Below are 22783 nucleotides of genomic sequence, written 5' to 3'. Positions count from 1 at the left end.
CCATTGGATTTCTAGATGATGTAGCATCTGGATTGTTCTTGCCCACTCATTGTATTTCTACCTAGAAACTATTAAGGAAAGAAGATAAAGCTAAAAACAAACTGCCTTTTTTTTTTTTGAGGGGTCTTTTCCCAAGTAATTCAGACCTATTTCTGTATTTCTTGTGAACTTGTCACATGCCTCCATTAGGCTAAACTCCTCCGCGAAACGCTTTTACTATCAAGAGATCCCGTGAATTCTGGTAATAGGTTCTAGGACACACCTAGGAAAATGGCTTGTTTTAGCTCACTCTGCAGTTTATATCTTTAGTGGATTATTTATAGGGAGCTTTATACCTTAGTAGTTTTTCTTAAGCTGCAAACTATTGCTCAGATCCAAATTCAACATTGGCTTCTGAGAAGGACGGTGGGGGGAGTTTTGCATACAAATGTGAAATAATTCGACTTGAAGAATTCATGGAAAAGAACTTTGCTGGGCCTCGAGTCAGTGAGATTCATATGGAAAAAATCCTAGGAATTCTCTGTTGAGGACATGAGAGTAAGATCAAGAGGGCCTGGACATTTAGGAATTTGTCTCGGGCCATAAGAAACTCTGGAATCCTCACTTCCAATAAATTTCCATTAAGTTCGCAGTGAATGTCCGGATGATTGTTATTTTAGCTAACCAAGAGGCATTGCTTTTTATTTTTTACTTATTTTTTTAAAGTTTATTTTATTTATTTATTTTGAGAGAGAGAGCACAGGGGGTTGGGGGGGTAGGGGGAGAGAGGGAGAGAGAGGATCCCAAGTAGGCTCCTCACTGTCAGTGCAGAGCCTAATGCGGGCCTCGAACTCACCAACCACAAGATCATGACATGAGCTGAAATTAAGAGTCTGATGCTTAACTGACTGCGCTGTTGCTATTTATTTAGTTTTTAACGTTTATTTATTTTTGAGAGAAAGAGAGAGACAGAGCTCCAGGGGGAAGGGGGTGGGCAGAGAGAGAGGGAGACACGGAATCCGAAGCAGGCTCCAGGCTCCGAGCTGTCAGCACAGAGCCCGACGCGGGGCTCGAACTCACGAACCGTGAGATCGTGACCTGAGCCGAAGTCGGACGCTTAACCAACTGGGCTGTTGCTCTTTAGATGCGGCAGCAGGGTGTGGAGATGTGTTTGTGCATCTCACATCCGCCTGCTTTACAGGCCAGCGTGCTAGGGCGGTGATTCTTGGTCACTTAGAGAACTGGCTATAGCTCCAGCCTCCTCTGCAGAGAATCTGAATCATCAGATCTTGGGTGGGGACCAAGATGTCTTGGTGTTTACATTCAAAGCACCCCTAGTATTTCTATCCCCGGAGGCCTGCAGCGTGTACCCTTGGGAAGGGAGAAAAATGTGAAACCCTACTTGCCTTCATGGAGCTCACAGCCTACATGGCTGTGACATGAAGCCATGGACATGAAGCCATCACTACAATCCCATATGGTCCGAGTTACTTAAAATGCTGTGTGTGAGATGTACATGGCTACCGTTTCCTTCTATTTATCAGGGAAATATATTTCTAGTATAGTTTATTGTCAAATTGGCTTCCATACAACACCCAGTGCTCATCCCAACTGGTGCCCTCCTCAATGCCCATCGCCCACTTTCCCCTCTCCCTCACCCCCCATCAACCCTCAGTTTGTTCCCTGTATTTAAGAGTCTCTTATGGTTTGCCTCCCTCCCTCTCTGTTTGTAACTTTTTTCTCCTTCCCCTCCCCCATGGTCTTCTGTTAAGTTTCTCAAGATCCACATAGGAATGAAAACATATGGTATCTGTCTTTCTCTGTATGGCTTATTTCACTTAGCATGACACTTTCCAGTTCCATCCACGTTGCTACAAAAGGCCATTATTTCATTCTTTCTCATTGCCACGTAGTATTCCGTTGTGTATATAAACCACAGCTTCTTTATCCATTCATCAGTTGATGGACATTTAGGCTCTTTCCATCATTTGGCTGTTGTTGAAAGTGCTGCTATAAACACTGGGGTACATGTACCCCTATACATCAGCACTCCTGTATCCCTTGGGTAAATTCCTAGCAGTGCTATTGCTGGGTCATAGGGTAGATCTGTTTTCAATTTTTTGAAGAAACTCCACACTGTTTTCCAGAGCGGCTGCACCAGTTTCCTTCCCACCAACAGTGCAAGAGGGTTCCCGTTTCTCCACATCCTCTCCGGCATCTATAGTCTCCCGATTTGTTCATTTTAACCACTCTGACCGGTGTGAGGTGGTATCTCAGTGTGGCTTTGATTTGTATTTCTATCAGGGAAATATTTAAATAAACTAGTAAACATAGACATTCCCTGGATATGCATACACCCGCACACCTAATTTGGAGGAAGGGGGCAATGTTGTTGGAAACAGACCGCAGCAGACTTTGAGATGAAGCGAAAGTGTTTTGAACTTAATTTGGAAAGAAACAGGTAGCCCAGGTTTGAGACTCTAACCACATCGATTCTAGGGTCCAGCCTGCTTAGTGCAGCATTCAGAGCCCTCTGTGAACTACCACCCCAGCCCTAGCTTGAGCCTTTTCCTCTTCTCCATGAGCAGTGAGCTACTTGACGTCTTCTTGCTCCCCGCTACCTCTGCCTGGAATGAATGATCTTACCCCCTTTCTTCACTTGGCAGCTTTTGCTTGCCTTCTCACTCTCTCTGGAAGCTTCTCCCGGCTCCCAGTTGGTGCTCAGCACTGCCTGGAAGCCATTGCACCCTACTTCTATCTTTAACACCTTCCTTATTTTATTGAGAATATTAGTGTGTGTGCATTTCCTCCACTAGATGTTAAGCAACCCCAGAGCAGTGGTTTCTCTCCTCTTGTGTTTGACCTGCCAGCCCCATTGTACCTGGCACACAGGCGGTGCTCCATAAATGTCTGCAGTGAGGTTGATCGATGTCAACATCAAACAGAAAGCAAATAAGGAACTCCATCTTGAGTTTTCTTTCAGCTGGATTCTGCTAGAAAGGAGTCTGCACACTCTTGTGCCAGTGGGTCCTAATGTGTTGAGGGATGTGCGATACCTAGAAGCCTGGGGTCCAGGAGTCACAGAGGGGTCCTGAAATTCCCGCCGTACAGGTGCCCAAGCAATAGGCAATCGGTGGCTCTGTTGAAGGGAGAGGACAACGAGGAAGAGGGCTCCGCCAGGTTGTCTGTTTTCTGGTTGCAACATTTCCCTTTCGATTGGCGTGGCTTCTATTGAAATGATGCACTCTTGTATTTTTGCCAAGAGTGGCTGTGTGCTAGCATAGCTTTTCTCTCCCACAAAATGGTTGCTGCCCTTTGGTCGCTTGTAGACAACGCTTGCTTCATTTTGTGAGTGAATGAAAAAGGAAGACAGCGCTGAGTGAGTTTGGGTGAATAAAACAACAAATAAAACCTTGGGTTGGTGTCAGTTATTAGGAAGTCTTATCTCATTTGAGTGGAATGAGATTGAGATAAGTTCTCTGGAAACCATCTCTAAAAATAAGAATAAGAGGGCCTGCCATCTTGTGAACCTTACATTTTTCATAGTTTTCTTGCATTTTATTTTGCTGCACCGCTTGTAGCTTCAACTGGTAAAGGAGAAAATATCCAGGCTTTGGTTCTGTTCTCTAAGCTCTTAACCAGTCGGCCAGAGGCAAGGAGACAAAAACAATTTAGTTTTACTCTCCCACATTCCAAAAATAACTTTAGTAATACCCTCTTTGGTTATCTTAAAAGTACCCAGTGGGTGCTTTTATCCTAAAGTAGCAGTGCCTGATTGTTGGGGGGAACTTATGACTGCTATTTAGCAACTGAATGCCCGGTGACTCATTCACTTTGTGGTGCAGGAAAATTCTTTCCATGGAAAACACAGGAGGGAGGGAATCTCTCTGAACCACTATGTAGTATTTTCCTTTAGGAAAGGCTTCTCTGAAAATGAATAGGCACCGTCACTCTGTTAGCTTAGTCTCTAAAGCTGCCAGAGAGCCTTTCTAAATCAGGTTTTCTGTGCACTTTATCCACCGAGGTATACAGGAAGGTTCAGAACTGTACTAGGGGCCAGTTTGGTTAGTAAATCTCAGTATTAAAAATGGTCATCCCGAGTAAGAGAGAAGTTGAACTAATTGCATTTACAATATCGGGAACATTGAGGTAGGATTGGATTTGGACTAGAAACCCAGTGGTGTTTTTCTGTCTCATTCCAATCGGGAGAGAGGGACAGAGTGAGCGGCAGAAGGAAGGAGAAGGATGAGAGAGCCCTGTTCCCTTAGCTTTGAGCTGAATAACATGAAAGCCTCGGAGAGAAGTGCCTCGGTGCCTATGCAGCAAAAATACAATAAAATAAATTCACCTGCTAGGCTCACAGCACCAAACTAACTCCACTTCTCTGAGGTTAATTTTGCTTGCAGCGTCTCTTTACGAGCTCTGGGGGTGACCGGGGGGGAGAGGGGCAGGAGCAGACAGGTGAAGTTTTAGTGCATGAAAACTGGGGACTCTCAACGACTCTTTCCCTGCTCCCTGCACCGCTCTTGAGCCCCGCCCATCTCCCTGGACTTGCGGGGCGTTGCTCTAATGCTTGGCTCCTGTGTATGAATGGAGGTTGGTAAAGCTGCTTCAAGGAGCACTTAGACTCCAGCTGGCTGCTGACTTAGGAAAAACATGACCCGTGGGGCTGCAGCGGGGGCAGGGAGCAGTGGGAGCAAAGTACGTTTTGTAGAAAAGACGATTCAGGGGTTGGAGGGGACTTAGCCCTTCCCGGCTGAGACACTCAAGCTATTAATAGTAAAGCCCTGAGTCACAGATGTAGGAATGTCACAGCTGCTCGAGATCTGCTACTGTTACCCATCAGAAAACCAGCAGGAAAGGGCCTCCCCACCCCACTAAACCTCACGTCGGCTATAAACAACCTCCCAGGCAGGTTGCTTGACTTCATTCCTTTCTGTTACCCTGGCTCTCTTAGACCCAACACGTTACAATATTTGCAGTAAATACAGTCTAATACTGGCTGTGCATTCCAGTTCGGAAAGATGTGTTGGCCATCTGCTGTTCTCCCCGAGTGGGGCTGCGTCTGCCTTTTTGTCTCTTGCTCGTCACGTTTCTCCCACATGGTGGAGATGTGTAACGTGGGGCCCGGCTGGGGGTGGGGCCGGAGGATCTGGGTTCGGGAGACAGGTGCTGGATTGGGGTGGGCGTGGACTTTGGGAACCCAGAAGCCCCCTGCTCTTCGGAGACTGACCTGTGACCCCGTGGGTCAGAAATCCAAAGCCTTGTCAGCAGCCAGTGCGGCTGCGCGCCGGGCTCAGGGGCTTGAGGGGCGCGGGTGTGGCTGTTTGCCTCCGACTTTGCGGATAGTGTCCCTCCGGCTCGCATACACATATCCGAGGGGCTGGTCTAGAAAACGCTAATGAAGCAGAGAGAAGGTGGAAGTCGGAATCCTACCTAACTGGATAAGTCAGATTTTTGCTTCGATCCTGAATATGATCCTGGAAGGAACTGAATCCTGAAAGATCCTCTTCCCGGGCTGGCTCTCATTGTCTCGATCCCCTCCGGCTTCTGTCCCCCATTCAGGAAAACCAAGGAGGGGGGTGGGGGCGGGGAGCCGGGCGGGGGGGGGGGGGCGCGCCGGGGGTGGGGGCGGGGGAGGGGGTGGAAGAGCCAGGGCCAATCTTCACTCATTATAGTTGAGCCTCCAAAGTTGAAGAAAATGAGCTTGGAGTCACTAGCATTATTTCTCGATTTTTCTACTACGGTTAATTTTATTTATTCCGTGTGTCCGAACGAAGCCGGAATAAGAATAGGGAGCAGCGGTGATAGGAAACTAATGAGCTAACAATTGACTAGTTTTATTGAAACAGTCCCTTGGCCGTTCCTCGGCCCCCCTCTTCTGGCAATGATTTATCAGGCTCCGGGAAGGGAGCGTTTTGTTGCCCGTTCTCCCGGGCCTGGGCGCGAGGAATGCAAAGTGGTGTCAGTGACCAGAGATTAGGACAGTGGAATTTTGCATTTGTTACGGCAGCAGCTGCTGTAGCGAGAGGTTTCGGCTCAAGGGCAGAGTCCCCGAGCTGGGCGCGGCCGCCACTCGGCGGCGATCGCGGGGCGGGCGCGGGAGCTCGGCCCCCCGGGATGGGGGCGGGATTTTAGAAAGAAGCCCCAGACCCCGCGAGTGGATGCGGGGGGCTTTTCCTCGCAGCGTCTGCACCGCGGATCTGTCCGCCCAGGAGCGCTCCCGCTCCCAGACTTTACTGCTGTTTCTTTCGGCGCTGCTCGCCAGAGGACCCGGTTGCCATGGTGAAGGAGAAAGGTAATTATAAATATCGATCCCTGTGCATGCTTGCAGGAGTTGCAATGGTGCTGCGGGGCTCGGCCACCTCATGGGGGACGATCAGTCGAAAGCCAGGCAGACATATTCTTGGGGCGAGACCCTCTGTATTGTGAAGTCATTAAGAACCTTTAATTTAGCCGCGGCGTCTGAAGCGCATCCTATTTCTGGAGTGTTTGTACAGCTGAGCTCCTTAATGTGTGTCTCTTTTGATTTGGAATTGCATCTTGAATGTTTCGCTGTGTTTGAGAGTTGCCTTCCTGCCCCCCCCCCCCCAGCCTAGCGAGCCTTCATTCTCTTCCTCACCACCCGCCCCCCTCAAATCAATAAGTTACTGACGATGTGTAACGAAGGGGTCCTTTTGCCAGATTTGTGCCGTGTTGGGCCGTGACCCGGCCTAGCTGGGACCGGCTGAGCAGAGAAGCGGGCTGTTTGGAGGGTCTCAGGTGTGCTGTTTTAATCCCCTGGCCTTCCCACGGTATCCCTGATCACCCCTCCAGACACCTTTGTGAAGGATGCGCTCTCAAAGGTGGCAAATCAGGTGGCGAGGAGAATGTCAAAAGGGAGAAGGCGGGGCACTCCGCGCAGGTGTGCGTTATTTTTTGAACTGGGTGTGGTCCTGAATTGTAAATTTTTCAGAATTGAATTCTAGTTTAAATTATTAGCTTATCTGAAAAATGTAAAAAGAACACAGCAATCCTTGGTTTTAATGATCCAACTAATACCTAAAATATATCTTAAGAAAGTGAAATGCTACAGGAGAATAGAGAGCGAAAAGTGGAAGCGTCTTGCCCCTACCCTGTCCACCTCAATTCCCCCTTATCATTCGTCAATATTGTGTATCCTTCTAGAGAGGTTAAGAGAGAGAGAGGGAGAGAGATAGTCAGAAGGAGTATAAAAACGGGACCATTCTGTCGTTTTTCTGTGACTTGATTTTTTTCCCCCTCTTAACAATATGTCTTAGGGACCTTAAACACATGATTTTTAAATGTGAGTAACCACCCTTTAATTTTGCTCTTTGGTAAGCTTGGATTTATTCTGCCACGCTTTCTTGCTGTGGGACATGACTTTCTCCGTCAACACGGATGTCTGTTCTTTTGGGGCTTCCTTGAACCATTTCAATGATGTATCTGCATCCGTTTTCACTGAGAGCCCCTACACGGAGTAACTTTGAGGTAAACACGCCAAACGCAAATGGATTCTTGTTGCTGGAAACTCGGTTCGGTTTTGTTATACTAACGGATGGCTGGAGAAATGGGATCATGACAGCTAACCGTGCTAAGGCTGCACCTTGGGACAAAGAGAAACGTGGTTCTGCTCTATCCATTCTGCTCCTGTGTGTCTTGAATAATCCCTTGAATTAGCTTTGGTCTTTCACTGAGGAGGTGGTAATCGAGTGAAATGTTTTGGTGTGAACAAAGATGCTTCTAATGGTGTTCCCTCTCTTTGGGGGATGTTTTCAGGAACTTTCAGAGTAGCATAAACAGATGCTGACATTTCATAAAGGCCGGGGTTCTCCGTTTGTACCTTCCACCCGACTAGAATAACCCCAGCCCTGATCTCTGTTGCTCACGGATTGGAGTTTGTTTCTCCCATATAAGTAATTTGTGGGTGATGGGAAAGAGGATTACAAAAGCCGCTTCTTGATTCCATTCCCACGGAGCCCAGGAAAGCCCCAGACCTGCTCTAAACCACGGATCAGGGATCTCCAAAGAGCAACTCCTTTTCTGAGTCATTGCAGGTGTCCCCAAACTCAGATTGATCGGTTGGGCTCACGCTCACTTTACAAGTGAGTAGCCACTTTCTAACTGGAACGTGGGGATGGGCCACTGAGAGGTCACATACGAGTACTATCTTTGCCCTTAGCCACCGATTAAAGGCTGTTCCTTTTTTATTTTGAGGTCTGTGCCAGTCCGTGCTGCCACCTCCCAGCTCTCCGATTGCACCAGCCTCAGCCAACAACGGAGGAAGGCAGGATGTGGGGCAGGTACACGAGAGATTCTGTGGAAAGAAAGCCACCACCGTAGCTTTTAAAGTGGGACGGGCACAGGGGAGCACGTGGTCCAGGCATTCATCCTGGAGAGGAGAAAACGGGGGTTCAGAAAGGGTCAGGAAATTGTTCAAGGTCACACAGCGGGTGGTTGGACCAAGGGTTCATCCTCTGTGTTCCATCAGATGGCGTGCGTGGAGCGATGACTGCACTTAGGACAGTGTGTGGACGTCCGCTGGCGCTCTCACTAGATGGCGAGCCCCTCTGAAGCAGCACCGCGTCTCCATCTGTAATTTTCTCGTGCGCAGCTTACCTAGTATCCGCCCATCCTAGATTCTCACCAGTTGAAACAGACTGGCTCGTGCTCAGAGGTGGGACCCGAACCTTTGTCTTCTCCATCCCCGGACTCTTCTAGTCCTCTCCGTTTCCTCTTGCTCCCAGAGACGCCTCGCTTCTTCCTCCCGGAGCCGACACAGGTCTCCCCTGAGCAGGTTTAGTTCATGGCACGTCCGTCCTGAGGAACGCGGGGGCCCTTGTGAAGGAGTGATAGTGGATGCTGCGTTGTGCTCACCACTTAGGATGGCTTAGCTCGCATTGGTTCGAGAGCCCTTATTTTCTCTCCTGGGTAAAGTTTGCATGTATCTGGTTTGGGGTTGACCCTGACGGGAGACAAAGGTTGCTTGTAGATAACACCTCTCCTAGTGTGGAATAGCATTTGCTGATACATTTGGACCCTCGCTATCTTTTCTTCTGCTAACCGGTCGCCCATCCACCTCCAGTTGTAGAGGCTTATTGATCCCGGAATCTTGATGAAATGGTTATTTCTCTGATGTGTTCAAGGACGCCTTACCCTTGCTGCATCCTGTGACAGATGAGCAGGAGAGAGTTTGGCGGGTTTATCAGTCAATATGTGCCTTCCTGAATACGCTCTCATCGACCTAAACTCCAGAGGCCCACTCTCCTCATTTAAAAGCTCTAATCGTCTAGCTTCTGTGTGTGTTCTAGTGCCCGCTTTAAAAGTACGAGAGGGATTTATGATTTTTGTCAGAGAAAACAAGAATAAACCCTAGAGATTGAGTTATGTGAACACTCATCTGATTTAAATAATAAGGGAGGCTTATGGTTTGGAAACCATGTGAGAGAATAAGAATTTAGCAGTGAGGGAGACACATCAAGGTAAATAGAGTTTTACATTTGGGCACACCATTTTTTGTTTGGTTTCTGAGAATGTTGGGTGGCTCAACCTGCTCTTAAGGTAGAGTGGGCCCCAGTGAAACTCCTTTCAGTCCACCCTCGAGGGAGAAATGTGTATTCTCCACCTGACATTCAGGTGAATGGGAGACACACACACACACACACACACACACACACACACGGCAGTCTTGTTTCTTGGTAGCTTCGGAGAACAGTGGTGTTTGTGTCTCCAATGTGTCCTATAGACTGGCACCAAAGTAATCCTCTCAGGGCACCGATGTCCTCATATTTCCGGCTCAAAAACCTAAATGAGTGACAAGGTAAGATTCAGAGCTTCCTACTGATCCTTGAGGATTCCTCAAGTCCTTAAATTACCTCCTGCACACTCCTGACCAAGCCCACCTTGTTTTATTCTTATTTTTAATGTTATTATAGCCACTGGTTATTGAACACATACTAAATGGCAGGCTTTGTGTTGAGAGCTTTAAATACATGGTCTCTAATCTCTCAACCGTCAAGGTCAGTGGTATTCCTCCCCTTTAATATATGAGGAAGGGAAGGCTCGCAGGAGTTTAGAAACCTGCCGGAGATCACTTAGCTGGAACGTAGAGAAACTGATTTTCTACCCAGTCCTATCTGGCTCCCAAACCTCTGCTAATTGTACTTCTGCTCCCCTTCTCCCCACATTGGTCCTATTTGAGTCATCATGGAGGCCATTTCCTCCCTCCAGCCTGTGTCACGCTGCCCCTTTGGCCCTTGCGGGAAATACTTATATTCTCCTTTTCTGTATTTGTCAAAGACCTAATTCCAGTACAGCTTCCTTCTAATGCTTCTCAAGGGCCCATCCCTTCTGTAAATTCTTCTAGAATTACTCTGTACACCTAAGTAAACACCGGGAAAATGAAACAACAGCTGAATCACCTGTGCGACTTAAGAAAGTGCTGTCTCCTCAAGTATTTGTTGACTTCGTATACAGTCTTGTAAAAAACCTTTACAGGCATCTAGTGTTGCTGCCTCTAGTGGTATCTGTCCCCCCCACCCCTCCCCGAAACACACAGCCACTACCCACTCAGGTGTGTGCACACTGCCTGATGTAATTGAAATCCGTTTCTGTTCCATCTCTGGGGAGGTCTGAGAACAGTAGATCTTTCTCTGTGGTGTAGCTATTCCTCATGTCCGAGTTGCCCCTCAGGCCTCTTTTTGGTGTTTAACAGCCTCTTTTCGGTTCAGTTTTCCAACTCGGCTTCCCAGATTAATGCTTAATGCCCCTCCCCTCCCCACTCCTGGGCTTGTCTAGCTTCTTCACTGTTTCCTTAACTTGAAAAGCCCCAAGCTTTTCACCAATGACAACGACACTTCCTAAACAAGGTCTAAAGAGAAGCTGTCTATTAGGGGAGACAACCTGATGTTACAGGTTTTGGAATAAATGGTCTTGATGGGTGACTTATGCACGCAACTCGGTTTTGAACTTTGCGTCTTTGGAAGGAAGGAAGCTCCAGTCATATTCCACCTTAGAGGAAAAAAATCCAAGTGTGAACTGCTCTTACTATGATCTAAATGAAAGTGCTACTCTCATCGGAAGCAGACTCTGCCCAGCCTACCTTCACTACAGTAGGCCTGTCCAGATACTGGGACTTCCAAAGCTACGGAAAAGAATTTCACATTAAAAAAATAATAAACCCATTTCCCTGTGCCATCTACTCACAGATGTCTAAAAGATGTTTACCCAGAAACTCAAGAAGACTTCATTTCTATAATTAGAGTTAAGGCTGCACATATAAGTAAATCTAAGAGGAGGAACACAGTGACTTAAATTTACCTGGAGCTCTTGAGAACGATTTTTGATGAGGGAGTGGACTTAAGAACATGAAGACAGTGAGCATCTAAGCTGCAGGTTGAGCCAGCCACTCCCAGACTTTGGGTGGCCCTGCCTCTTGCCTCTGTAATTACCCAGTCAGGTGGCTAGAAAGGATAAAACAGCTTGTACTCCATCACAAACACCTTCCTTTACAGAACAACAAATGGACTTTTCCAAATTCCCACAGCAACGACCTCCTAAGGTAGACTCACCCGACCAAGATGCAAATCTCATCTGATTCACTTTGAGGAGGCGACCCTCTGTGTGACCTCATATTCACGGCCCTTGGGGGGCAAGAAGGAGAGTCCTGATATTGCCTCTAGTGTGCCAAGGTCAAAATGCCGAGTGTTTTCCTGAGCCAGCATTAGAGAGCCAGAGAACTTTTCAGAAGGTTCAGTGATCGGTGAGTGGTGCAGATTTCTCCCATTGTGGTTGAGCCTGATCTGGGCACACCACAGTAGAAACCAGCCAGCTTCCTATTTCATTGTGTGTTGGCCCGATGGTGACTCATACTGAGAGGTATGTTTATCCCAAATTGGCAGGAGCTGTGTATTCAAGGGCAAATTTTGTTAACACTGGGGAGGGTGAATATTTGTATGCCTGACCTCTTTTCTTTGAAACATTGTATTTGTGTTCACATTGACATGATTAATGCTATTATGGCCCAGTGTGCCCTAGGGGGCACAAGGAGCTAGTTTCTATGCCCTAATGCAATCAAACAGCCTGATTTGTTTGACTATTTGGACTTAACCGTGAAGATCCTGGCTTTCTTAATACTTCCGGCAAATTACTGCCTAGGCCAGTGATCCACAAACATCAGCAGGCGTCAGAACCACCCGGAGAGATTGTGAAAACACGGATTTCTGCGCCCCGCCCCCAGAGTTTTTGATTCAGTAGGTCTGGAGAACGGCTTGAGGTTTTGCAGTTCTAGCAGTTCCCAGGCGGTGTTGATGCTCTTGGTCCAGGAACCACACTTGGACATGGTCTAGCTAATCCACCGTTTCTGTGGGTAAAAGGATCAGCCTTGCAAGCAGGTAAGTGAGAACTCTTCTGCAAGTAGCCTCTCCATTCCATTTCGCTAACCGTGCACAGAAGTCAAAGAGAAACAAGACTGTTATTCTCGCCGCCTCTCCTACAGTGTAGAGTGAGGCTGTGTAGTGCGTAATAAACCGGGCCTCCTGTGAGATTCGGGTGGCCAGATACTGCTGTCAGCCTAGGACACTGGTTGGGCAGAGGGTGGGCGGGGTGGGTGTGGGACGAAGGTAACCAAAGCACCTCTTCCCAGGAGTGACTGGGGCTCAGCCTGGCTCGGAGAAGGCGGCACTGATTTGCAGTCAGGCACAGGAGTGCCCCTCCGCAGGCATTAATCCTAATCCCCAAAGGGCCAGGTGAGCCTTTTCACTGGGGTTTTAGAGCTCTTTGGAGACCTTTGGTAAAAGATGGCTTCAGTAGACGTGTCTTGGCTCACAAAGGCTACAGCTTCCTGTTTGGTCTTCGAGGAGCTAAAATCTATTATTGAGGCGCGGAGTGTTTTACTCACCCCCACTCTAGCTCCTCTGTATTCTAGCTGTCTGTATTCTTTCTGTTGTTGTCCGTTACGTGAAACATTGTGAAGAAAGACGCTTGAGAAAAATTAAGAACGACCGGAAGTTGGTAGCAATCACAGTGGAGTGGCTGGTGGGAGAGTACCCCTCAGAAAAATGGCGGGGGCTGTGGGTTCCCAGGTCCATGGAGGGTCCGGTAAGTAACCCATGGGATGTATGAGTGTCCACTGGACTGCTGTCTATGCGCCATTCACGGGAACCCTGTCTGGACAGCCACCAAAGAAGAGAGTTTTGGGGGCAATGGCGAGAGCGGTTTCTGCTGGACTGAAGTCCAGTTATGCTGTACCTGCTCATGTGGAAGATACAACTAGTTCTGCCATCTGCAAAGGTCCCCACCTGAAACGATGAACCGTAGCCATGGGCTTATTGATCACATCATAGACTTTCGAAGGCCTACACTCTGCAAGGCGTTTTGGGAGTTGCCTGATACGCTGAAAAGTTCCTACCTTCAGTAGGTTAATGAATTAGCCGGTGCTGGAAGGGGTGCTGACTGAGAATGCAAATCAAGGGGAAATAAGGCAGTAGGATGGGTATAAACAATATTCTTTGGGGGTTCAAAGCAAGAGTTGTGTTTCGAAGGAATAAAAAAAAAAGCAGTCTAGGAAAGGGAGTATTTAAGATTGGCCTTGAGGGGTTCTGTATATTTCTTATGGTTAGGGATGGCATTTAATTCAATTTGTATCCACAACACGGTGTCTTCTCCATAGTAAGTGCTCACTGATGTTGAATGAACTAATACATGAATGAATGGTATGTATAGGTGGGGGAGATGGTTATATTTATTTAAATGTATGTCTGGAACCTGGGATGCCTGGGTGGCTCAGTCGGTTAAGCCTCTGACTCTTGATATCGGCGCAGGTCGTGATCTCACAGTTGTGGGATCAAGCCCCGTGTCAGGCTCTGTGCTGACAGTGGAGTCTGCTTGGGATTCTCTCTCCCTCCACCCCTCTCCCCTGCTCACACTCTCTCCCTCAAAATAAATAAACTTTAAAAAATAAAAAATTTGGGGGGCGCCTGGGTGGCTCAGTCGGTTAAGCATCCGACTTCGGCTCAGGTCGTGATCTCGCGGTCTGTGAGTTCGAGCCCTGCCTCGGGCTCTGTGCTGAGAGCTTGCAGCCTGGAGCCTGTTTCGGATTCTGTGTCTCCCGCTGTCTCTCTCCTCCCCCACTCATGCTCTGTCTCTCTCTTCTCAAAAATAAACGCTAAAAAATTTTTTTTAATTAAAAAAATAATAAATAATAATAAAATTTTTTTTAAATGTGTAGAACCCAAAAAGAGGTACGCCATCAAGAATACAAACAAACAAAATACAGTTCTTGACCTGAACGCACTCGTATTCTAGCAAGGAACATAGACAAGGAAAGAGATAGTTATGATGCAATGTGAAATATATTTGACAGAGAACTATTAAAGTAGCATGGGACCCCAGTGCAGGGAGTGATTAATTCCACTGAGAGGTCATAGCAGGCTAGGCTTTGAAGGACGAATAACAGTACAACTAGTAGATGAAGAGGAAATGAGAGGTGGTCGAATTGGCAAAAACAGAAACAATGAAGCACAACCTCTGTCTGAGGAAAGACAGCCAGCTGGGTCTGGCAGGAGCATCTAATCGGTCACTTAGTACAGTGATGGACACAAGCAAGGGGGAACAGAGGGCTTTGTGGGTCAGAATAAGTTGAGGGCTGGGCGCCTGGGTGGCTCAGTCGGTTAAGCATCCGACTTTGATTCGAGTCATGATCTCACAGTGCGCGAGTTCAAGTTCCACGTCAGGTTCTGTGCTGACGGCTCAGAGCCAGGAGCCTGCTTTGGATTCTGTATCTCCCTCTCTCTCTGCCCCTTCCCCACTTCGTGCTCTGTCTCTCTCTCTCAAGAATAAATAAATATTTTTTAAGAATTAAACAAAAAAAGAAGGAGTCCAGGATCTGGTTCAAACCAGAGATTGTACAGGCAGATGCCTCCAGTTAGGCAGGTGACCTAACTGAGTGGAGACTGGGGCAAACCAGACCGCGTGGCCCTTGAAAGAGAGAAACTACTCTGTTGCTCCCACCCACTTCTCAGGGGGAGACGTCCACCAAGTGGCCAGAGCTTCCAATTTTCAAGACTGACCAGAAATAGGCATTTTTCTGTAAAATCTCCGGATGTTTAAACGTTGGCAAATGATGCAACTTTCTCTTCAAACACAACAGCGACAAAAAAATCTTTGTGTGGGCCAAACGAAACACGTCTGTGGGCAGGACTCCACCTCAGGGCCTCCAGGTTGTGGTCTGGGGTTTAAAACACCACTCACCAAATCTAACCACAGCAGGGAGTGTGTTTGCACACATCAGGACCCAGGACTCCTGTGCATATGCATAGCAATGACTAAAATAAAAGTCACGTGAAACGATACATTTACTCTATATTCTATCTTTTTTATTTACTTTTTTTCACGTTTATCTTGAGAGAGAGAGAGAGAGAGAGAGAGAACGCGTGAGCCAGTGTGCATGAGGAGGGGAGGGGCAGAGAAAGAGAGGAAGAATCCCACGCAGACTCCACACTGTCCGTGTAGAACCCAGTGCCCGGCTGGATCTCACAACCGTGAGATCCTGACCTGAGCCAAAACCAAGACTTGGATGCTTACCCAACTGAGCCACCCAGGCACCTTATTCTCTTCTAGTTTTAAAATACGCTGGTCATGATCCGTTGAACTGATTTCATGTTTCATTAGGTCAAAGTGAAGTTTGAAAACCTAAAGTTTTGTTGGATGAAGACAGAATCAGGTACTTTCCTGGGCACCCCATTCTATCTTGGATACCCCCATTACTATCTTGGATACTCGTACGATGGGTGTGCTTTGGTGAAGTTGGGTTTCTTCCCTTGCAGCTGGAAAAGTTTTGACAAAATAACCGTAGAATCTTTTAGCGATCGTTTTATCCTCAACAGATGTTGGCCAGAATTTGGTGTCCTCTTTTTGGGCTCTTGAAACAATTAAGACTTGACCCCGCTGCTAAATGCCGAGTAAAATGCTACTTGGCTCAAGTTTAGCAGCAAAGCCAAAGGAAACCCCTGTTTAGGCCTCATCAGCTTCTAAGCCTGGTATTTCTGGAACTGCTTTTTCATTTAGGAGCATTTTTCCCTATGTTTCTACATCACCACTTCCTGTCACCTTGCTCACTGGGTTTCCTTGGTTTTGCATCTCAGCCAAGGAGAGAAGGGCAAGTTCAGGGCTGGCACAGCCTGTCGGGCATCGTCTCACCCACCATCAGTGCAGCCGCTCTTCTGCTTGTCTGTGGGGCACCGTGTGCTATATACATAGCATTCCGAGTGCTTCCAGAAATACCGTAGTTTGGGGGCTTTGGAGAGAAGTCACCCCTCACTCAGGAACGTCTGAGAGCTGAGTTGTGATAGCAAGCCTTCAGCATAGCAGGAAAGTCGTGGTCCTTCTTCCGGTTCAGGACACGTCTGCCATCACTCCCATCTTGAGTGAGAGGCACCCCTGCAGTGTGCAACAGGACTCTCAGTGCACTGGGACTTTCGAAACAAGAGGCCAAGAGTGGCCTCTTGCCCTCGGAGGGAGCTGGTGTGACTGGAGACGCCCTCAGGGAAAGGCCACACCCACCGCGAAAGCCACAGGACCGCAGGGCGGCGGCGCTAATATTGTGGGTTTGCATAATAAGTGGGCAGAGAAGGCAGAGCCGAAACATGAATCAAGCCAACAAGGCCAGACAGAGAGCTGCAGCTTGCTAGCACAGAGGGAAACCGATACAAACTATTAGGTAGGGGGCCGGTACCGTGCAAGCAATCTGGGGGCATTTGGAGAGGTGGGAAGGCCCTTTTGTTACACAGCCTGTGCATCGCTTCCCTCCAGGGTGCTGTTCTGATCCTCCTGTAGTGGAGCAGGACCCTCTGGGGTTGTGCAGCCCATAGGCGGTACATCTTATTTACCTGGAGGCGGCGCGCTGCCCAGGGGTGAACGCTGGCAAATAGTATCACATGAACACGTCTCCGCTGCTTACTTCCCAGAGGACAGGGAGCCAAACTCTTACCCTGCCGAAGATTCCATTTTTTCTTCGGTGAACAACGGTACTGAGAATGCCCCCTTTTCTCTCCAGGTGGGGGAGGTTTGGTAAGCCAACTGATGGGTTTAAGCATTGGAAAGCCTTATTACTGTGTCTGCAACAAAAAACCCGCTTAAAAAAATAATAATAGGGATGCCTGGGTGGCTCAGTCGGTTAAGTGTCCGACTTCGGCTCAGGTCACGATCTCACAGTTTGTGAGTTCGAGCCCCACATCGGGCTCTGTGCTGACAGCTTGGAGCTTGGAGCCTGCTTCGGATTTTGTGCCTCCCTCTCTCTCTGCCCCTCCCCTGCTCACAATCTGTCTCTCTCTCAAAAAAAGAAAAAAGAGAAAAAAAGAAATGTAGTGTTGAAGGCCAGAAAAACACCAAACGTTGAACACATCTGCCTGTGGGGCAGGAGGAGGAGTAGAGTGTTGCTGTCATGCATTGGAAACATATTTGGTTTTTTATGAATATAGGCGTATCTAGTCTCTTAAACTTTGATAAAACAATAAAAACACTGGAGAAAAACCATTCGACCATCTCCACATTTTATTGTCAGGATTAATTTAAATGAGATGATATCTGCAAAGGCTTCAAACATGGATCTTGCAGTAGGTGCTCAATAAAGTGAATGAAGGTCAGTTGACCTGGAGAGTTGTTTTTTTAAGTAGCAGGGTAGGTGCACAGTCCAGAGCGAAAGGGAATGGCCCAAGATCCCTTGCAGAGAAAATGAGAGTAACACGTGGGTGGTTAGAAGAATGAAATTTGCAAGGGATGGAGGGCAGTGCCACACCGCCTTCGGATAGGATTTCCAGGAGAGACGAGGTTCAGAGCCTGAACTTCCAGCACGCTTCCCCGTGTATGTCCGTTTCTTTCTCATTTGTTGCTTGTGGTATAACTATCCTGCCATTCGCCTTTGTGGCTTTGTAGAATTATCCCCTGAGCCTTCAGGATTTGAGAGGTTTACGTGAGAAACAAGTTGTGTTTACGAGTGGGAGATTTGCAGCCAGACCGCCCGGGGTCACATCCCAGCTCTACCGTTTACTGATTATGTGACCCTGGACAAGGCATTTAGCTTCCCTGTGCCTTGATTTCCTCATCAAAAAATAAAGATATTGTAAGCACCAACTTCATAGGGCTATGGTGAGAATTGAATCCATTGATATGTGTGAAGCATTTACAACAATGCCTGGCACATGGCAAGAGCCCCGCGATGGTCTGTTCTTGCTATTACTGTTATCATTCCTCTTGGCTGAGTAAAATCAGGGGCACTGCGTTCGTTGTGGTGGAGTTAAGTCATCAGATTGGTTTCAGGACTCAGGTAAATAAACAGAACTGAGATAGATAAATTAAGGAACTAGGGAAGCCCCCCCCCCTCCCATTTCTGCTGGGCAATCTCTTTGCAGTTTGCCTCAAGCAGAGCAACACTGTAAACCTTTGTCATGCCAAGCTGCTCCAGGACCACACGAGTGGCTTCCTGTGGCCACTGACCTCCTGTCCTGTGATAGAACTTCACCAAGGAATTCTTCAGCTGGGTTTGTGATGCCCACATGCCCTGGGCAAGCAAACTGATGACTCTACCCTGTCTTTCTGCCGTGGAATGAAATGAGGTATCTAATAATGACTTGGTTTCAGGTCCCTGTGGACCCGGTAAAAGCCGTGGTTTTAAAGTTCTTCCGGATTCTTCCTGGAGGAAGTGGACCACCCACCTGCAGGGGTCCTGCCAACTCTTCCACAGCCTCATGTCATGCCCTGGGGACACCGTAGGGAACATTTCCAAGGTTCTAGGGCCACCTCAGTTCTTCCTCAAAGGTCCGTTCGGTTGGCCATCGTGCTTTGCTGTGTGGTTCTCCGAAACTTAGCCAGACTTGATTTGAGACTGGTCCGTCAGTAAGCTCATCCCTTCAGCTTTTGGTTTTTTTCTGAGCCTGAGACTTAAGCAAGCATTGTATCTTATGTCATTAGTTGAGTGTATTGACATCACCAGAATTACCTAAAGGATAGACACTGTCGTGAACCCAAGGTATTCAACTTGCTTGCAGTTTCCCCTGGAGGCTGTTGTGAAGAAAGAGAACGAGACTCATGTTCAATGAATGAATGGATTGAACACACATTTAGGGAGCATGGACCTTATGCCAGGACTGTGCGAGACCCTGGGGACACAGTGGCAGTTGCCTTGTGGTGGAGAGCACGGAAAATACACAGAATGTTTAGATTATGAGAATAAAGCAAGGAAGGAGATAGGGTAAGTGGGGAAGCCAGGAGACTGCCTTTATGTAGATAGTTTGGGGAAAGCCCTCTGAGAGCTGTAAGCTGCTTTAGGATGAGACCAGAAGAAGGAAGCAGCTAGGGGACGAGCCTTTTGGGGGCGGGATAGGGGCATCTGGAGATCCTGAAGCTGTGGGAACTGGAGCCTGGGAGCTGGAGACTCCTGAGGAGGCTGAAGAGGTGGGCAGGGCTCCGGGGCCACAGGGAGGCATCCTGAGCAGTGTGATGAAAGCACTTGGAGGGCTTGGTCAGTGGAACGATGCGCTCAGATTTTGTCCTAAACTATCATTGTGGTTGCTGTGTGACACAGGGATTGCGCAAATGAGTCACGGACCCACAGTGAAGACACATTCCCCTAACTGTTCAGTAAGCCCCCCAGACACCCTGCTTGGTGAGGGCATCAATCACTCCTAGGCATATCTCATTGTGTCTAATTTTCTGACCCATCTCTGGTGCCGACACTGGTGTTGACATCCCTCTGGGCAAGCGGTGAGTGTGAAAATTCCCACATGAGTCATGAACTGGGTCTGATGGTATCTTGCTCATATATTTTTTTTCTTTTCATGGGGTCTTTCCCAAGAGGGCAGCGGAGATGAAATGATAATGAGGGCTTTTTTTTTTTTTTAGGGTGGGGATGTGCTGGGGACTGGGGAGGATTTCGTGCCTCAATGAGGTATGAGATGTGTAGAGGGTTTGGGTGGATCCTAGCTGCTTATGTATCTACAGTCGTTCCCTTTGATGGCTGAGCAAGTGTGGAAAAGCTGAGACTAACACACACTAGTCAAACCTGCTGGTTGACATCTACAGAGACAGAAAATGGATTGGGGGTTGCCAAGGACTGAACAGGGGCAGGATCTGGGAGTACCTGCTAAGGGGTATGAGATTTCTTTTGGGGGTGATGATAAACGTTCCAAAATTAGATTGATACGCTGGTCACACAGCCCTGTGAATATACCCCAAGCCGTCGAATCGTGCGCTTTAAACAGGTGACTTGTGTGAATTGTATGAAATGTGAATTTGATAAGGCCAATCCTACTGTTTACAGCCCGATGGGATAAACTGGAATGGATACATTGGAAGCTGTAAGGTTCCTTGGGTGAATTGACCATTCGCTGGGTATCGCACAGCAGAAAAGCAAGTGTCATTGCCAATAGTCACAGAAGAGAGCAGGACAGGAAATTCAGCATATTTGACTTTGAGGTGGAGTGCGTGGGTATTTATGATCAAGGACCTTAAGGTGTGACCCACCATGTTGCTGCATTGAAACTCCACGGAGGGGCGCCTGGGTGGCTCAGTCGGTTGAGCGTCCGACTTCAGCTCAGGTCACGATCTCGCGGTCCGGGAGTTCGAGCCCCGCGTCAGGCTCTGGGCTGATGGCTCAGAGCCTGGAGCCTGTTTCTGATTCTGTGTCTCCCTCTCTCTCTCACCCTCCCCCATTCATGCTCTGTCTCTCTCTGTCTCAAAAATAAATAAACTTAAAATATATATATATTAAAAAAAATTTAAAAAAAGAAACTCCACGGAAACAACGATGGCTTCCGTTTCTTGAACACTCACGAGCTGTCAGGAAGAGTGCTGAGCACTTTACATACATTAACTCATGTATCCTCCCAAGTATCAAAAGTAGGATTTATCCTCATTTCACAGGAGGGGAAATTGAGGCTTCGGGAAGAAAGGTAACTTGTTTTGAGATCACATTGCTGAGAGGGGTGCGGCCAGGATTCACACCAAATCTCTCTGACCAGAACCTGTGCGGTGACTGGCTCGCCCACTGGGGTGACCTCTCCCTGCACGCCATCCTGTGAGGGCAGGGGGCTCCCAGTTTGCCTACACTGTGGGCTGAAAAACAGTCCTACCACAGCTCGTCAGAGATAAGCTAGACTATTCTCTGATTCTATCACTCCACTCAAGACCTCCACCCAGAGAGAATTAAGGAACGGTAAAGTTTGTTCCTTAACCTGCCCTCCAAGGAGGCACAGGGGCAAACGTCTTTCACTGTCCTGTATTCCACGATGCCCTTCGCTCTGTGCTCCAGCTAAACCAGATTTCCAGATGTTCCCCCAAACACACCCTGTCCCACCCTTCGTTGTCTAAGATGCCTTCCTGTTCCTTCCCACTCATTTAAGTCCCTCCCTTCCTTTGACGCACAGCCATAGGAGTGCTTCCTTCTTGAAGCATTTTTCTGGTTTCTCTTTCCTCCTCTTATAATTTTCTTCTGGCACACGATTTATTCGCTACCTTGTATTCGTATGCATTCATTCTCATGCATTTTCTCTCTCTCTCTCTCCCCACCCTCTTCCTTCCATCTCCCTCTATCTACCCTACTAAGCTGTAAGGATCTAGAGTTTATAGGAATGTCAAGGGCTTAGAAACGTTGCCCCTTTCAAATAAACGTTGAAAAAAAAATTTTTAAAAAAAAGGGGGCGCCTGGGTGGCGCAGTCGGTTGAGCGTCCGACTTCAGCCAGGTCACGATCTCGCGGTCCGTGAGTTCGAGCCCCGCGTCAGGCTCTGGGCTGATGGCTCGGAGCCTGGAGCCTGTTTCCGATTCTGTGTCTCCCTCTCTCTCTGCCCCTCCCCCGTCCATGCTCTGTCTCTCTCTGTCCCAAAAATAAATAAACGTTGAAAAAAAAATTAAAAAAAAGAAACGTTGCCCCTTTCTCCTTCTGTTGCTCTTGGCCATGAAGCCTCTATTTCAGAAGATGGCCAGGCCTGACTTATCATGCCCCCAGCATGCTCCGGGCTCTCCCCTCTTCAGGCCCGAAGGGCTCATGGCGCCCCTGCTCTCTGAACTGTCCTCCCCATCACCCTGTCACCTGCAGCCCACCCCCCAGGGTCAAATCACACTCTCTCCTCTCTAGCGGAACTTTCTCCACCCATTTGTCCCAGCCTAGTGCTTGCTCGTCTCTTCAGAAGTCCTTACATATTGTCTGTGCCCGTCCTATACCCTTCATCTCCCAGGAAAGCCCCCGAGTGGTTTTCTCTCTGCTCTGATCGGCTCTCCAGGTAGGACTTGCTGCGGGCTGTGCACATGTCTGGGATCCCCGCCTTCAGAGGCAGGGATAGCTTGGAGTCTGTCTCTGGAGTCCCCACAGTGCCGGCACAACACAGCACACGCAGCAGCAATCACTCGGTCAACATTTGTTGACTCTGTTGATGAGAGATCATTTCCCGAGGATGGTAAGGTTGCATTTCGTTTTCATGGAGGCATATTTTTAATGTCTCTCTGTTCCCTGTCCCCCAGTCCTGCGTAGGACTTCAAACATATTTTTTCTTTCCCGGTGATAGACTTTGCGAAGTCTCTGCTCTCTTAAACTCCGGGAAGAGAATCTCTTCTCCGTACCCAGAGAGCAGTTCTAGCATTTGTAAAATCGTGTCTGATTTTGCGTGTTGGACGCTGGGAACACGAACTATTTGCGTTTGTCTCCCCCTCCCCGCCTCGCCGTGGGTGCAGACACCAGAGAGAACCAGGGCAAGGTGAGCTGCTGTGTTTGTTCACAAAGTGCGAGTGGGAGTGCCTTTTCAGAAAGGGTTCAA

The 22783-nt window shown here is 48.1% G+C and overlaps 1 protein-coding gene across 27 annotated transcripts in view; it reads left to right on the top strand.

Moving 5' to 3' along the window:
* The window catches only part of ABLIM1 (actin binding LIM protein 1), a 300499-nt gene that overhangs the window by 128935 nt on the left and 148781 nt on the right, over nt 1-22783 (top strand). The window contains exon 1 of one of the 27 annotated variants that reach the window (XM_043597627.1): nt 5656-6277. The exons of 23 other annotated variants lie outside the window; for them this stretch is intronic. In XM_043597627.1, the coding sequence (XP_043453562.1) occupies nt 6262-6277 (16 nt within the window). In that variant the 5' untranslated portion in view covers nt 5656-6261. Of the gene's footprint in view, nt 1-5655; nt 6278-22783 lie in introns of those variants that run through there. 3 more of the 27 variants (XM_043597634.1, XM_043597639.1, XM_043597644.1) reach the window with 3 other exon arrangements.

The sequence above is a fragment of the Prionailurus bengalensis genome, chromosome D2 (assembly GCF_016509475.1).
Source record: "Prionailurus bengalensis isolate Pbe53 chromosome D2, Fcat_Pben_1.1_paternal_pri, whole genome shotgun sequence".
Classification (NCBI taxonomy): domain Eukaryota; kingdom Metazoa; phylum Chordata; class Mammalia; order Carnivora; family Felidae; genus Prionailurus; species Prionailurus bengalensis.
The sequence above is the reverse complement of the archived record's forward strand: the minus strand, read 5'-3'. Positions and strand labels throughout refer to the sequence as shown.